Source organism: Ammospiza nelsoni, chromosome 24 (assembly GCF_027579445.1).
Source record: "Ammospiza nelsoni isolate bAmmNel1 chromosome 24, bAmmNel1.pri, whole genome shotgun sequence".
Lineage (NCBI taxonomy): Eukaryota > Metazoa > Chordata > Aves > Passeriformes > Passerellidae > Ammospiza > Ammospiza nelsoni.
The window spans coordinates 6459236-6475055 of record NC_080656.1 but is presented as its reverse complement, the minus strand read 5'-3'; the positions used below and the strand labels follow the sequence as shown (position 1 = coordinate 6475055).

The window sequence follows — 15820 nt, the reverse complement described above, 5'->3', positions numbered from 1 at the left end:
GTTTTATATTTATAGGGGTAAAAAAAAGGGTTTTGAATGACTTTGCTCTTCCCTCACTTGTTTATCTACACTGGAGGCTGAGCTGATATTGGGAAATAGTGAATATTTCATGTTTTGGGGTTTGGCTCTGGAATTTGGGAGGACAGATGGGTTCCCCAGGTTGAAGAGCAGGAATGGCCTGGACAGGGCATTCCTGGGTGGGTGGTGGCACAGAGCCGGATAAGGTGACTTCAGAAGTTGCTTCAATGGTGGAAAATATGAATTTCTTGCACTTTAAGTATAATTAAACAGCTATAATTAACCCAAGCAACCGTATCTGCAGTTTTTGCTGTGTCATAAAATCAGAAAACTGCAGCTCTCAGCTGCAGGGGCCTCAGAGCACCTCGTGGAGTGATGCATTAGTTGAAAGAATAATTTATTTCACACCAGGAATTGAGTGGTTCTATTTTCTGCTCCTGTTCCTGGAAACTCTGAGTCGGGGCTTTTGCAGCAATATTTCTTCTCAGCACTTGGATGTGGCCAGAAATGTCATTTCCTGCAGCCAAAGTCTTGTCACTTCAATCCCTGCACTGCTCTGCCTCCTGATTTAGTGAGCCTTTGGGAAGGAGAGGAGAAGCACACTGGAATTCAGCAGAAATAGAGATTTCCTTTGGGTTGGACACACTGGAATTCAGGCAAAAATAGAGATTTCCTTTGGGTTGCAGCGTTGGGAAGGATGAAAGTTTGACAAGAAAGTCTCACGGATATTTATGCCTAGCAGAAAGATTTTTTTGAATGGAGGCTCTGAAGAAGGAACAGAAATAAAAGCAAGTTTTGATACAGAAGAAAAGAATTGCTGAGCCAGTCTCACTGGATAACCAGTGAGGCAAAGGGTGTGTTGGTTAGAAGGGGTTTTTATGGCTTAGAGCAAAGGATAAACCCACCCCAAACGAGAAGATGTTTTTACCAAGCAGAAAGAGAGCACAGGCAAACAAGGCAGCAAATGTGGCAGGTCGAAAAAAGAATTTTCTATTGCAAGAAAACTGAAAAACAACTTCCGGCTTAAACTGCAATGTACAAACTATTAGTGATTGGAGAACAGTGACATGAATATGGAAATTATAGCAGTTATGATAGGCTAGAGGTAAAAGTTAAGGGATAGATTGGTTCTCATGTATGAAGATGCTCAGCAAAGAAAAGTAAATAATGCACTGTGACCAAAAGAAAAGTATATAATGAATTTGTAACCAAAAGAAAAGTATAGGATTCTTTTATATTAATTTTTATATTATTTTACATAGATTTCTATATTATTTTATATAGATTTTTAACCTAAACTCAGACTCTCCAGGCCTGCCTGCAGCTGGAGCTGACAGCTGTGGGCACAGCTCTGTCACCCTGGACTGCTGTGACACCTTGGATGCAGTAAACTGCATTTTGGGGTCGGCTGCATTTTGGGGTCGGCTGCATTTTGGGGTCGGCCGCATTTTATGATCAGCTGTGTTTTATAATAAGCTGCATTTTGGAATCAGCTGCATTTTATAATAAGCTGCATTTTGGAATAAGCTGCATTTTATAATAAGCTGCATTTTATAATAAGCTGCATTTATAATAAGCTGCATTTTGAGGAGCTTGCTGGAGTCCCACATCCTTCATTTCAGCTCCTACAGGGAGTTTGGAGCCTCACACCTTCCTGCCCTGGGCTATTTCCTCTTCCAAAGCATTTATTTGTTTCGCCAAGCTCTCCTTCTCCAGGCTGGTGATTTCCAGGTAATAAGAGAGCAAATCCTCGTTGCCTTTGCTGTTTAAGAACTGCTCCTCATCCTCTGCAATCTGCAGCAGCTCCTCGGTCAGGGCATCCACTTTGTCCTCCAGCTCTGAGGGGGACGAGGAATTGACAATTTCCTCTCCAGGGCTAAAAAAAAAACCAGGGAAAAATTTAAATTGGGAGAGAAGAAATGGCAGTATGTATTAAAGTTTCATCTTCACAGGACGAAAGGCAAATTTCACTGTACAAGGCAGCGAAATAATGAGATTAAATAGTAAATAATGGGAAATTCTGCTCACTGTGCCCTCTGTGCAAGGCTGTGCCTTCCACTGCTCAGGAGGTGAAGGAAATTCTGGTTTTTCTTCATCAGCCACTTGTTGTGTGATTCTGCTGCAAGAACAGTAGAATTTAAATTAATTAATTTAATTAGATTATTTATTGCAAAAAAATTGCTTTTCTTTTTGTCCCAGAAGCAACACTGCAATATGAGTGGATAAAACACTTTTATTTTATTGAGCGTACATTATATATTTTATGTATTTTTTTGAGCATTTCTCATATTTATTTTAATCTTTTTCAACCAATCCCTGTTGATGCACTGTGAATTATTATAAAAAGAATGAAGAAAATGTCTAAAACTTTACTTTTCTTAGAGAAACTAATCATCACCAAAGTGTGGAAAAGTGGCATTTAGAGCTGGTGAGCAGCACTAAAATTTTACTTTTCTTAGAGAATCTAATCATAAAGGAGGCATGGAAACCCAGAAATGTTCTTTTATTAAACAATCCCTCTCTCACTGTGGTTTTTGAGTAAATATTTCTGGCACGGGGAATTTTGTAGGCAAGGGGAAACGGTGGTGGGAAAAGAAAGAAAAGTCAGAATTATTTCAGTTTTTATTTACCCTGCAGAGGGGATGCTGCGAGCTCATCCCACCCCAAATTGGCGTGAATTTTCCCCAATTTAATTTGCTCATCAAGCCCAAGGAGATCCTCAACAAAACGGGACCAAAATCTGATTTGTAGGAGAATCTTGTGCGTTTTAAGCTGAAATAATAAAGGAATAAAATAAAGGGGAGTGGAAGTGCTTTTCTCTGTGTCTTACCTGGGCTCGCGGGTGATAAATTGAATTTTCTGTTTTCCTGCAGCAGCTGCAGCACGGACTGGAGCAGCGGGATCAGTTTTTGGGGGATGAATTCCCGTGGATCATTTGGGGTTTTACTGATGCCACGAAACCTGGGGCTCTGGGGGCTCCCAAACGCCCGGGGGGACCCCGGCAGAGGCACCTGGAACAGCACAGGGGCGCTCCCATTTACCATCTTTTACAACCTTTTAAATCTATAAAAATTTAAATTTAATAAATTTAATTTAAATTTAAATAATATAAATATCATAAATAATATTTATATTATTTAAATTTATTGAAATATTATAATATTTATAATCTTTTAAATTATTTAAATTAAACCTCCTGGCATCCCCTGCCATTTCCTGTAAAACTTAAATTACAGATTTGTCCCAAACCAAATGAAGCCTGCAGCATTTTCAAAGCCTTTTCCAGTGGTCATTGTTCCAAACTCTCAGATTTTTTCACCCTCCAAGTTATTATTTGAATATTGCAAATATGATTTGAATATTGCCTTATGTTTAACACCTTTCTCATGTCAAGTTTTTGTTATTTTGCAGGTTTGGGGTGTCACCTCTTGTTTATGGACAATGTTTTGCACCTTATAAAATATGAAATATCTCCTGCACTGACAGTGACATTTTACGTGGCTGTGCCTAAAGTTTCTAGAAGAGAATGCAATTTATTCCATGTGTAAAGTTAATTCACCATTTCATGTGTAAATTCTATTTGTTATTGCATGTATCATTTCAATTCCCCTTTGCATGTATAAATTTAAATCACCATTCAATTTGTAAATTCAACTTGTTATTCCATGTATAAATTCAATTTGTTATTCCATGTATAAATTCAATTTGTTATTCCGTGTATAAATTCAATTCACCATTCCACGTATAAATTCAATTTGTTATTCCATGTATAATTTCAATTCACCATTCCATGTATTAATTTCAATTCACCTTTCCATGTAAAAATGCAACTTGTTCTTCCACGTGTAAATTCACCTTTTTTTGTTAATTCATGTGTAAATTCAATTCACCATTCCGTATGTAAATTCAAGTTGTTATTCCATGTGTAAATTCAATTTACTGTTCCATGTATAAATTCAACTTATTCCATGTAAAATTTCAACTCACCATTCCATTTATACATTCAACTCACCATTCCGTGTATAAATTGGATTTATCCAATAAATTCAAGTTGTGATTCCATGTGTAAATTCAATTTACTGTTCCGTGTATAAATTCAACTTATTCCATGTATAATTTCAACTCACCATTCCATGTATAAATTGGATTTATCCTCTGTATAAATTCAAATTGTGATTCCATGTGTAAATTCAATTCACCATTCCATGCATAAATTCAACTTGTTATTCCATGTAAAATTTCAACTCACCATTCCATTTATACATTCAACTCACCATTCCGTGTATAAATTGGATTTATCCAATAAATTCAAGTTGTGATTCCATGTGTAAATCCAATTTACTGGTCCGTGAATAAATTCAATTCACCATTCCATGTATAAATTCAATTTGTTATTCCATGTATTAATTACAATTCACCTTTCCATGTAAAAATTCAACTTGTTCTTCCATGTGTAAATTCACCTTTTTTTGTTAATTCATGTGTAAATTCAATTCACCATTCCATATGTAAATTCAAGTTGTTATTCCATGTGTAAATTCAATTTACTGTTCCATGTATAAATTCAACTTATTCCATGTAAAATTTCAACTCTCCATTCCATTTATACATTCAACTCACCATTCCGTGTATAAATTGGATTTATCCAATAAATTCAAGTTGTGATTCCATGTGTAAATCCAATTTACTGGTCCGTGAATAAATTAAATTTATTCCATGTATAAATTTAATTTATTCCACCTGACTCCTGCTGAGCTCTACCTGCTCTTCGGCCTCTGTGCTCTCTTCCTCCTCCTCCTCCTCCTCTTCCTCCCCCTTGGCTGGGGTGCTCAGGGCCTTCAGCCAAAGGTTCTTCAGCAAGGAGATTTCGCTCATTACCCTGTGGTACACAGCTCTCACCTGCGGTACAAAACAAAAAGAAAAGAAATAAAAATGAATAAATAAATTCAATTAAAAACTGATTTTAGGAGTGACGGATCACTTGGAGCTGGTGAAATTTTCCTTTTTGTACTAAACCCCAAACTGGGGACAACACATCGATGGCAGCTTGGGGAATGGTGATTTTCCCACATTATTTAATTATTTCTATATCATTTTTAATAATAAAATTATTTCTTTATTATTTATTTGTAAATGCTCACTGTGATCCAGCTCCCTCTATCGTGGTTAAAACCTCACCTGGATTTCCCAAAGTGCCACAGGTGGACTCAGATTTGGGCTGTGAAATGCTCTCCTATTGATTTCAGCAGCAAAATGAACATATTTACAATAAAATTTAAATAAAATTTAAAAAAAAATGATTACTATAAAATTTAAATAATAAAATTTAAATAACCTACACATCCAGTGATTAATTCATCTCTCCTCAGCTTAACCCGCAGCTCTTCAGTGCAGAAAATTCAATATTTTTCATTTTATAGATAAAAAGTCAAAGCTGAATTCACTTTCCAAAACTTGTCAGTTCAGCACCAAGAGAAAAAAATTCAAGAAAAATCAAAATATTTTATCTTAAAACTCCTCTTCCCACTTTTAGAAAACAAAAATGAGGACAGGTTTATTTAAAGAGATGGAAATTGAAATAAAGATTCTACACAGAAATAGAAAAAAATACTGAATTTTATGCTCTTCTACACGAAAAGCAGCAGCAAAAAAATGAATTAATTATTGCTAAATTTAATTTTGATTTAAAATAAGAATTTTTACCTCTTCTTTGAAGTGGCCCAGGGTGGTGGTGACAGATTGGGATTGTCTGAGCAGCACCTCAAAGAAAATTTTGGTGTTAAAATCCTCCAGGTCCATTTGTTCCTCCCAGGGCTGCCCCCTCCTGGGGAAGCAGGCTGCAAATAGGAATTTCATTAATTTTTATTCATTAATTTAATTACTTTGCATTCAATTTATTTAGGTTTTATTAGTTTGAGGGTAGTTCTGAACACAAAATCCTGGGGCTCCCTGAATTCAGCAGCCTGAACTCAGAATTTGGGCTCCACTCTGTGCAGAATCCCCTGGATTTGGGGTTTTTTGAGGATTTTTTTGTGTTTTAGGATTTTTTAGGGTTTTTTAGGGTTTTAGGGGATTTGGGGTTTTAGGGTTTTTTTTTTGTTTTTAAGTTTTTTGGGGTTTTAGGATTTTTTTTTTTTGGCTTTTAGGCCTTTTAGGTTGTGTTTGGTTTTCAGGGGTGTTTTGGGGTTTTTATTTTTTTGGGGGTTTTTTAGGGATTTTTGGGGTTTTTTTAAAGGGATTTTTGGGGGTTTTTTAAAAAGGATTTTTGGAGGCTTTTTAAAAGGGATTTTTGCTTTTTTTTAAGGGATTTTTTGGGGGTTTTTTTAAAGGGATTTTTTGGGAGGTTTTTAGGGATTTTTGGGGTTTTTTAAGGGATTTTTGGGGGGTTTTTTAAGGGGATTTTTTTTTTAAGGGATTTTTGGGAGGTTTTTAGGGATTGTTGGGTTTTTTTAAAAGGGATTTTTTGGGGGGTTTTTAGGGATTTTGGGTTTTTTTTAAAAGGATTTTTTGGGTTTTTTTTAAAGGGATTTTTGGGGGGTTTTTAGGGATTGTTGGGGTTTTTTTTAAAAGGGATTTTTTGGGGGGTTTTTAGGGATTTTGGTTTTTTTTTTAAAGGATTTTTTGGGTTTTTTTTAAAGGGATTTTTGGGGGGTTTTTAGGGATTTTTGGGGTTTTTTTAAAGGGATTTTTGGGGGGTTTTTAGGGATTGTTGGGGTTTTTTTAAAGGGATTTTTGGGGTTTTTTAAAAGGGATTTTTGGGGGGGTTTTAAAGGGATTTTTTGGGTTTTTTTAAAGAGATTTTTGGGTTTTTTTTAAAGGGATTTTTGGGGGGGTTTTAGGGATTTTTGGGGTTTTTTAAAAGGGATTTTTGGGAGGTTTTTAAAGGGATTTTTGGGGTTTTTTTAAAGGGATTTTTGGGGGATTTTTTAAAGGGATTGTTGGGGTTTTTTTAAAGGGATTTTTTGGGGGTTTTTAAAAGGGATTTTTGGGGTTTTTTAAAAGGGATATTTTGGGGGGTTTTTAGGGATTTTTGGGGTTTTTTTAAAGGGATTTTTTGGGTTTTTTTAAAAGGATTTTTGGAGGTTTTTTAAAAGGGATTTTTGGGGTTTTTTTAAAGGGATTTTTTTGGGGGTTTTTTTAAAGGATTTTTGGGGGATTTTTAAAAGGGATTTTTTTGGGAGGTTTTTAGGGATTGTTGGGGTTTTTTTTAAAAGGATTTTTTGGGGTTTTTTTAAAGGGATTTTTGGGGTTTTTTAAAAGGGATATTTTGGGGGGTTTTTAGGGATTTTTGGGGTTTTTTTAAAGGGATTTTTTTGGGGTTTTTTAAAAGGATTTTTGGAGGATTTTTAAAAGGGATTTTTTTGGGAGGTTTTTAGGGATTCTTGGGGTTTTTTTTAAAAGGATTTTTTGGGTTTTTTTTAAAGGGATTTTTGGGCTTTTTAAAAGGGATTTTTGGGCTTTTTAAAAGGGATTTTTGGGAGGTTTTTAGGGATTTTTTGGGGTTTTTTTAGGATTTTTTGGGTTTTTTAGGGTCGTTGCTGCCTGACCTGTGCCCGCAGCCCCGCAGCTTCGCCCGGCGCGCTGAGCTTCGCTCTCAGGAAGCGGCGCCGGAGCCGAGCAGCGAAACGCGGCCAGGCGGGAGCGGCGCTGCCGCCGCCGGAACGCGGGGAGGGCCCGCGGGGCCCGGAACGGCCGCTGCAAACGCAAATGAAATCCCATCACTAAAGTCAAACGAACCAAAAAATCCCTAAAAAAATGAAATAAATTAAAACTCACACGACTGACTCTAAAATTCACAAAAATTCAGAATATGCTTCACAAAAATTCAGGCTAAAATTCGAAATATTCTGAAGGAAAGCCGCAGCGTTCAAAATAAAATTCAAAAAATTCAAAGTTAATTTCGCCAAATTCAAACTAAAATGCACAACATGCAAAATAAAGTTATTAAAAATAGAATTAAAATTTCATATAACATATAACATATAACATATATTACATATAACATATAACATATATTACATATAACAAAACAAAATTGACAAAAATTAGAAATAAAAGGCACAAAAATTCAAAATCAAATCACCAAAAAAAAAGAAAATAAAAGGCACAAAAATTCAAAAAAAATCACCAAAAAAAAAAAGAAAATAAAAGGCACAAAAATTCAAAATAAAATTGACAAAAATTAGAAACAAAATTGACAAAAATTCAAAATCAAATCACCAAAAAAAATGAAAATAAAAGGCACAAAAATTCAAAATAAAATTGACAAAAATTAGAAACAAAATTGACAAAAATTCAAAATCAAATCACCAAAAAAAATGAAAATAAAAGGCACAAAAATTCAAAATAAAATTGACAAAAATTAGAAATAAAAGGCACAAAAATTCAAAATAAAATTGACAAAAATTCGAAACAAAATTGACAAAAATTAGAAATAAGAGGCACAAAAATTCAAAATAAAATTGACAAAAATTCAAAATAAAATTGACAAAAATTCGAAATCAAATCACCAACAAAAATGAAAATAAAAGACACAATAATTCAAAATAAAATCACCAAAAAAAAAGAAAATAAAAGGCACAAAAATTCAAAGTAAAAATGACCAAAATTCGAAACAAAATTGACAGAAATTCGAAATCAAATCCGCCAAAAAGTGAAAATAAAAGGCACAAAAATTCAAAATAAAATTGACAAAAATTCGAAACAAAATTGACAAAAGTTAGAAATAAAAGGCACAAAAATTCGAAATCAAATCACCAAAAAAATGAAAATAAAAGGCACAAAAATTCAAAATAAAAATGACAAAAATTCGAAACAAAATTGACAAAAATTCAAAATCAAATCACCAAAAAAAATGAAAGTAAAAGGCACAAAAATTCAAAATAAAATCGACAAAAAATCGAAACAAAATTGACAGAAATTCGAAATCAAATCCGCCAAAAAGTGAAAATAAAAGGCACAAAAATTCAAAATCAAATCACCAAAAAAAAAGGAAATAAAAGGCACAAGAGTTCCAGGTGAAAGTGCCAGAGGCTCTCTGGGCAATTCTGAGGAATTGCTGCAATTGCAGGAATTGCAAGAATTGCAGGAATTGCAGGAATTGCAGTAATTGCAAGAATTGCAGGAATTGCAGGAATGGCTGCAATTGCAGGAATTGCAGGAATTGCAGGAATTGCAGGAATTGCAGGAATGGCTGCAATTGCAGGAATTGCAGGAATTGCAGGAATTGCAGGAATTGCTGCAATTGCAGGAATTACAGGAATTGCAGGAATTTCAGGAATTTCAGGAATTGCAGGAATTGCTGCAATTGCAGGAATTGCAGGAATTGCAGGAATTGCAGGAATGGCTGCAATTGCAGGAATTGCAGGAATTGCAGGAATTGCAGGAATTGCTGCAATTGCAGGAATTACAGGAATTGCAGGAATTGCAGGAATTTCAGGAATTGCAGGAATTGCTGCAATTGCAGGAATTGCAGGAATTGCAGGAATGGCAGGAATGGCTGCAATTGCAGGAATTGCAGGAATTGCAGGAATTGCAGGAATTGCAGGAATTGCAGGAATTGCCGGAATTGCAGGAATGGCTGCAATTGCAGGAATTGCAGGAATTGCAGCAATTGCAGGAATTGCAGGAATTGCCGGAATTGCTGCAATTCCTGACCCGCCTCGGGAGGGCGCTGCCCGTTCCGTACTCACCGCCCGCGCCAGGGCGCCCCCCAGCGGCAGCAGCAGCAGCAGCAGCAGCAGCAGCCCCAGCCCCGCGCCCAGCGCCGCCCGCCCCGGGCGCAGCCGCAGCCGCCGGGCCCGGGCGATGCCCGCGGGCACCGCGAACCGGGACCGGCAGGGCAGGAACGGCCCCTCCTGCGGGCACCGAGCGCCCGGGGGCAGCGCCCGCACCAGCTGCGCGGAGACACAAAATTGGGTTTATGGTTATTTAAATCCGTGCTTGCGCTTGCGCTGTCCAGCTTGCAGGGATTTATTCATTCCTCCCATTCCTTTCGTGCTCGCTGCTGCCTGTGAAGCTTCTAAACTCTCATCTGGAGCACAAAATTCTTCTACAAAAGGGAAATTATAAATAAAAAATTCAGATTTTCTGGCTACAAATCCAGTTAGGCTTTGTGTCCCCTCAATGGCATCACCCTCAGGTACTGCACGGTGACACAAAATTATATTTAGAATTATTTAAATTCATTTTTGGCTATTGCACTGTCCAGCTTGCAGGGATTTATTCATTCCTCCCATTTCTTTCATGCTCGCTTCTGCCTGTGAAGCTTCTAAACTCTCATCTGGAGCACAAAATTCTTCTACAAAAGGGAAATTATAAATAAAAAATTCAGATTTTCTGGCTACAAATCCAGTTAGGCTTTGTGTCCCCCCCAATGGCATCACCCTCAGGTACTGCATGGCGACACAAAATTATATTTAGAATTATTTAAATTCATTTTTGGTGCTTGCGCTGTCCAATCCACAGGGATTGCCCCGTTTTCCCCTGACAGAAACAATCTCCCATTTGATTCAGGCTATTTTTGCAGTTCCTAAACTCTCATCTGGAGCATGAAGCTCTTCTCCAAGAGGGAAATTATGAATAAAAAATTTAGATTTCCTGAGCGAAAAGCCAGAAATCCCGTTGAGGTTTTGTGTTCCCCCCACTGAGGTACTGTTTGAAAACATAAATTCATATTTATAATTATTTAAATTAATTTTTTTTTGCCCTTACATTATCCAATTTGCAGGAATTTATCCATTCCTCCCATTTATTTCTCTGCTACAAAAAGATGCTCACTGCTATTTTTGCACCTTCCAATCTTTCACCCGGACCACAAAATGCTTTCCGTGCTTTCTAATTTCATATACAACTTTATAAATTACAATTATAATTTATAATTCGGGGGGTTCTAAATAAAAATCAGGATTTTCTGGGTGCTGACCATCCTCTTGTGCTTGTTGCTGCTCAGCTGGAGCGCGTAGGTGCCGGGGGCCTGGAACTGGAAAAGGAACAGGAGGAATTTCTGGGAATTTCGGGGAATTTCTCTGATTTCCTCCCTCAGCATCCGGAAATCTCCCCAGTCAAACTCTGCATTTGTGTTGAACAGGTTGTCTCTAGGAGGGAAAATACAAAAAAACCAAAAAAAAAATCCTGTTATTTGTATTATTTTAATAAAATAAATCTGATAAATGGGTGGAGATTTATAAATTCAGGGTTGTTATTACGTGTGTAAATGTATAAATTCAATTCACCATTCTGTGTGTAAATTCAATTTGTTATTCCATGTGTAAATTCAATTCACCATCCCAGAATTATTTCAATTCACCATTCCAGTATAAATTCCATTTGTTATTCCATGTGTAAATTCAATTCACCATCCCAGAATTATTTCAATTCACCATTCCAGTATAAATTCCATTTGTTATTCCATGTGTAAATTCAATTTATGATTCCATGTGTAAATTCAATTTTGTATTCCATGTACGAATTCCATTTGTTGTTCCATGTATAAATTCAATTTATGATTCCATGTGTAAATTCAATTTTGTATTCCATGTACAAATTCCATTTGTTGTTCCATGTATAAATTAATGGCTGACATGAAATGAGCTGAGATGTTTTACAGTTTTGGCTGTACCCACACATCATAAAGGAAAATGTGCAGAGTTTCTGGGGGCTGGTGTGGATTTGTGTGGATTTTTGTGTAGAATTTTATGGTTTGGCTGTACTCACATCATCATAAAGGAAAAGGTGCAGAGTTTCTGGTGGCTGGTGTGAAATTCCTGCATTTCTGGCTGTACTTACACATCATAAAAGAGGAAATGCTCTAGGGGGATGGGGGATAAATAAGTGTGAATTTCTTAATGAGGAATAAATAAATGTGAATTTCTTAATGATTTAAATGCTGCTTCCTACCGTGCACAGCCCTCTGTAAAAATACACAGAATTATGTTTAAAAATGAGAATTTTCCTGTTCCTTGTTGTGTTTCCTTTCAATTCTGTGTGGGAAAATGTGAAGAATTTCTGGTGGCTGATCTGAAATTCCTGTATGGCTTTGGTTGTACTCACACATCATAAAGGGAGGAAATGCTCCAGGGTGATGAGGAATAAATAAATGAGAATTTCTTAATGAGGAATAAGTAACTGTGAATTTCTAATTATTTAAACACTGTGTTTCCTACTGTACACAGCCCTCTGTGAAAAATACACAGAATTATGTTTAAAAATGAGAATTTTCCTGTTCCTTGTTGTGTTTCCTTTCAATTCTCTTTTGGAATAAGGTGCAGAATTTCTGGTGGCTGATGTAGAATTGAGTGGATTTTTGTGCAGAATGTTATGGTTTGGCTGTACTCACATCATAAAGGAAAAGGTTCAATATTTCTGGTGGCTGGTGTGAAATTCCTGTATTTCTGGCTGTACTCACACATCATAAATGAAAATGTGCAGGATTTCTGGTGGCTGGTGTGGATTTGTGTGGATTATTGTGCAGAATTTTATGGTCTGGCTGTACTCACACATCATAAAGGAAAAGGTTGAATATTTCTGGTGGCTGGTGTGGATTTGTGTGGATTTTTGTGCAGAATTTTGTGCTCTGGCTGTACTCACACATCATGAATGAAAACGTGCAGGATTTCTGGGGGCTGGTGTGGATTTGTGTGGATTTTTGTGCAGAATTTGGTGCTCTGGCTGTACCCACACATCATAAAGGAAAAGGTTCAATATTTCTGGTGGCTGGCGTGAAATTCCTGTATTTCTGGCTGTACTCACACATGATAAATGAAAATGTGCAGGATTTCTGGTGGCTGGTGTGGATTTGTGTGGATTTTTGTGCAGAATTTGGTGCTCTGGCTGTACTCACACATCGTAAACGGGGAAATGCTCCGGGGTGATGAGGAACAGCAGGGTGACGGTGCTGCTGATGCAGGTGATGGGGTTCAGGATGCCCGAAAACGGGGGCTGGGATGTGGAATTCGGGGGGCTCAGGATTTGCTCCCTGCACTCCCCGGGGCTGGGGGGACCTGGGAGAGCACAGAGCAGCCTCAGGAAACAGAAATCCCTTTTTATACTCATAAATGGATTTGTAAATGAATAAAACTATATCAGTTTAGAATATAAATAAATAAATAAAATATACGAATAAATATATAAAATATAGAAATTTTAAAAGCATTAAAATAAAAATATAAAATTAAAAAATATATATTTTTAAATACTCATAAATAAATAATATATGTATAAATAAAGACATGACTATATATATTAAAAACCCAATATATATGTGGGAATTTAATTTTATATATAATAATATTTAGTTAAATATACATAAAAAGTATATATAGTAATGTATATAAATATAGTTTTCTATATATTCATATACTATATATAATTATATATACATAAAAATTACATATAGTTATATATATAGCTATAATATATATAACTATATATATAACAAACCTATATATGTAAATTTAATTTTACATATAATAATATTTAATTATATATATAAAAATTATATATAGTTATATAGTTTTTCATATATATTTATATACTATATATAATTATATATACATAAAAATTACATATAGTTATATATCTATGTATATAGTTTTGTTTACATATTATATATAAAACTACATATTTAAAAAACCTATATATATGTAAATTTAATTTTATATATAAAATATTTAATTATATATACATTAAAATTATATATAGTTTTATATATATATAGTTTTATATATATTTATATGCTATATATAATTATATATGTATAAAAATTACATGTACTTATATATATAGTTTATATATATAACTATATACATATAGTTATATATATAGTTTATATATATATAGTTTTTATATATATAGTTTATATATATAAAACTATTTCTATAGAAACCTATATATATGCAAACTTAACTTTCTATATAATAAAAATATTTAATTTTATATACCTTATGTTGTGTGCATAATAAAAATATTTTAAAATACAAAAATTAAAATATAAAAATTAAAAATAGAGACATTTCTAAATACTTTAAAATAAATAATAAATAATATATGTATATAAGCCCCAGCAGGAGCTCCGGAGCGGCAGGGGTACATTGAATTCTGCTGGTTTTGGCATTTTCTGAGGGAATTAGCTGCTGTTCCCTGCAGGCTAGCGCAGGGGCTGTGTGCACAGGACAAAATTAAAAAAAAAAAAATTTTAAAATACTTTTGTTAAACCCAAATTGAGAAGCTTTGCAGGAGATCTCACCTGGCGCTGCTGCTGGGGGAGGATTCATTCCCTGAACGGCTGAATCCTCATCCTGCACCAGCAGGTCCTGAATTAATTGAGGGTCAGGGTTATAAACCCCTAAAAATCCTTTCCCTGCAGAGGTACAAAAAATAAAAATCAATAATTTCTGGTTTTCACCATGAATTTGGCTTTTCCTTCCAGAATATCTGCTCAGCAAAGCCCCCAAGCTCTAAACCCAAACGGGAGCATTTTTAGCAAAATCTTCACATTCTAGGGCAGTTTTGAAAATATTTGGGCCTTTTAAAATTAAATTTTAATTATAATTGAATTGTTTTTTTAAATTAAAACCTTTGGTTGAAGTCAATGAACCTGCACAGGGGGAAATGAGATTTTTCTGATGTTGGGATTCAATTTTCTGGCTGTGCAAATGCTGTTTTTTGGCCTGGATCTGGAATTTGAGGGAAATATTTTTTAACACCTTTGAATTTTACTTGGCAAAATTCAAATTGGTAAAATATATACATTTTAAAAAGAACAAATGAATTAAGAATAGTTACATTTAAATCTCAATTAAAATCAGTGCAGGTAAAGGAGCTGAGAATGGATTCCAGCTCTGTTTATTGTGATTTAGGAAGGAAACACCTGAACATTTTTCATACAGGAAATACACAACTTTCCTTTGGAAATACACAAATTTCCATTAGAAATACACAAATTTCTTTTGGAATTACACAAATTTCCATTAGAAATACACAAATTTCTTTCGGAAATAGCCAAATTTCCATTTAAAATACATCAATTTCAAATGAATATTCTGACACTGAGCAGGATAAATTTGGTGGGGAGTGCTAATTTACATTTTTCTCAGGAGTAAACCTGGAGATTTCTCATTATTTGTGTTTCACACCCCACAAAAATGCCTTTTGTGTGCAAACCCCATTAAACACCCCAATAATTAATTTCCCTCACCACTCATCTCCACAATGTGTGCTGGGTGGATTTGTTCTCCTGCAGCACAAAAATCTTCCAAAGAGAAATTTGGTCTTGGTAGAACTTTCCTTAAACCTTCCAAGAAAACAGCAGTCTGAAAGAAAAATAATTCAGATTTTTTTTTTCCTGTTTTTACATGGTTAAAACAGAATTAAAAAGCGCTTTATGTGTGAAATAGAAAAACATTTGGGGGTTTATTTTTTGCTGTTGCATTCCGGGATTTTCTGAGCAAAAAAGGAAGGAGGGGCAGAGCCTGATGGAAGAGAGGGATGGTGAAAATCAGAATTTTTGTCACCTTGCTGCCGTTGCTGTGGGTGATGAGAAGCTGAGGTTTTTTCTCTGCACAGGAGAGCTGTAAAGTGGATTTTTGGTGCTTTCTGCACTGGGAATTGCAAATCCTCTCCAGGCTCTCCGAGTGACAAATGCAGAGCCCCAGGACTTTGTCATAGCCCTGGAAATCCCTGGGGTCAGCACAGACCTGGGGAGACAGGGAAAACAGCAGCGCCCTAAAAACCAGAATTTCCTAAAGCTGGAAAAGAGGCAAAAGGGGTATTTTCTGCCTGCTTTTGGGATTTAGCAAAAAAA

The 15820-nt window shown here is 35.3% G+C and overlaps 1 protein-coding gene across 1 annotated transcript; it reads right to left on the bottom strand.

The window, feature by feature from the left end:
- Positions 1-1232: 1232 nt before the first annotated feature.
- LOC132083638 (uncharacterized) lies at positions 1233-9843 on the bottom strand. Its single transcript, XM_059488435.1, has 7 exons — positions 9676-9843; positions 7566-7713; positions 5722-5855; positions 4780-4917; positions 2849-3029; positions 2047-2137; positions 1233-1894 (listed from the first exon to the last, which is right to left on the bottom strand). Exons 3-7 carry the CDS (start codon positions 5815-5817, stop codon positions 1663-1665), a joined length of 738 nt encoding a protein of 245 aa, XP_059344418.1. The 5' UTR covers positions 5818-5855; positions 7566-7713; positions 9676-9843; the 3' UTR covers positions 1233-1662.
- Positions 9844-15820: the final 5977 nt, after the last annotated feature.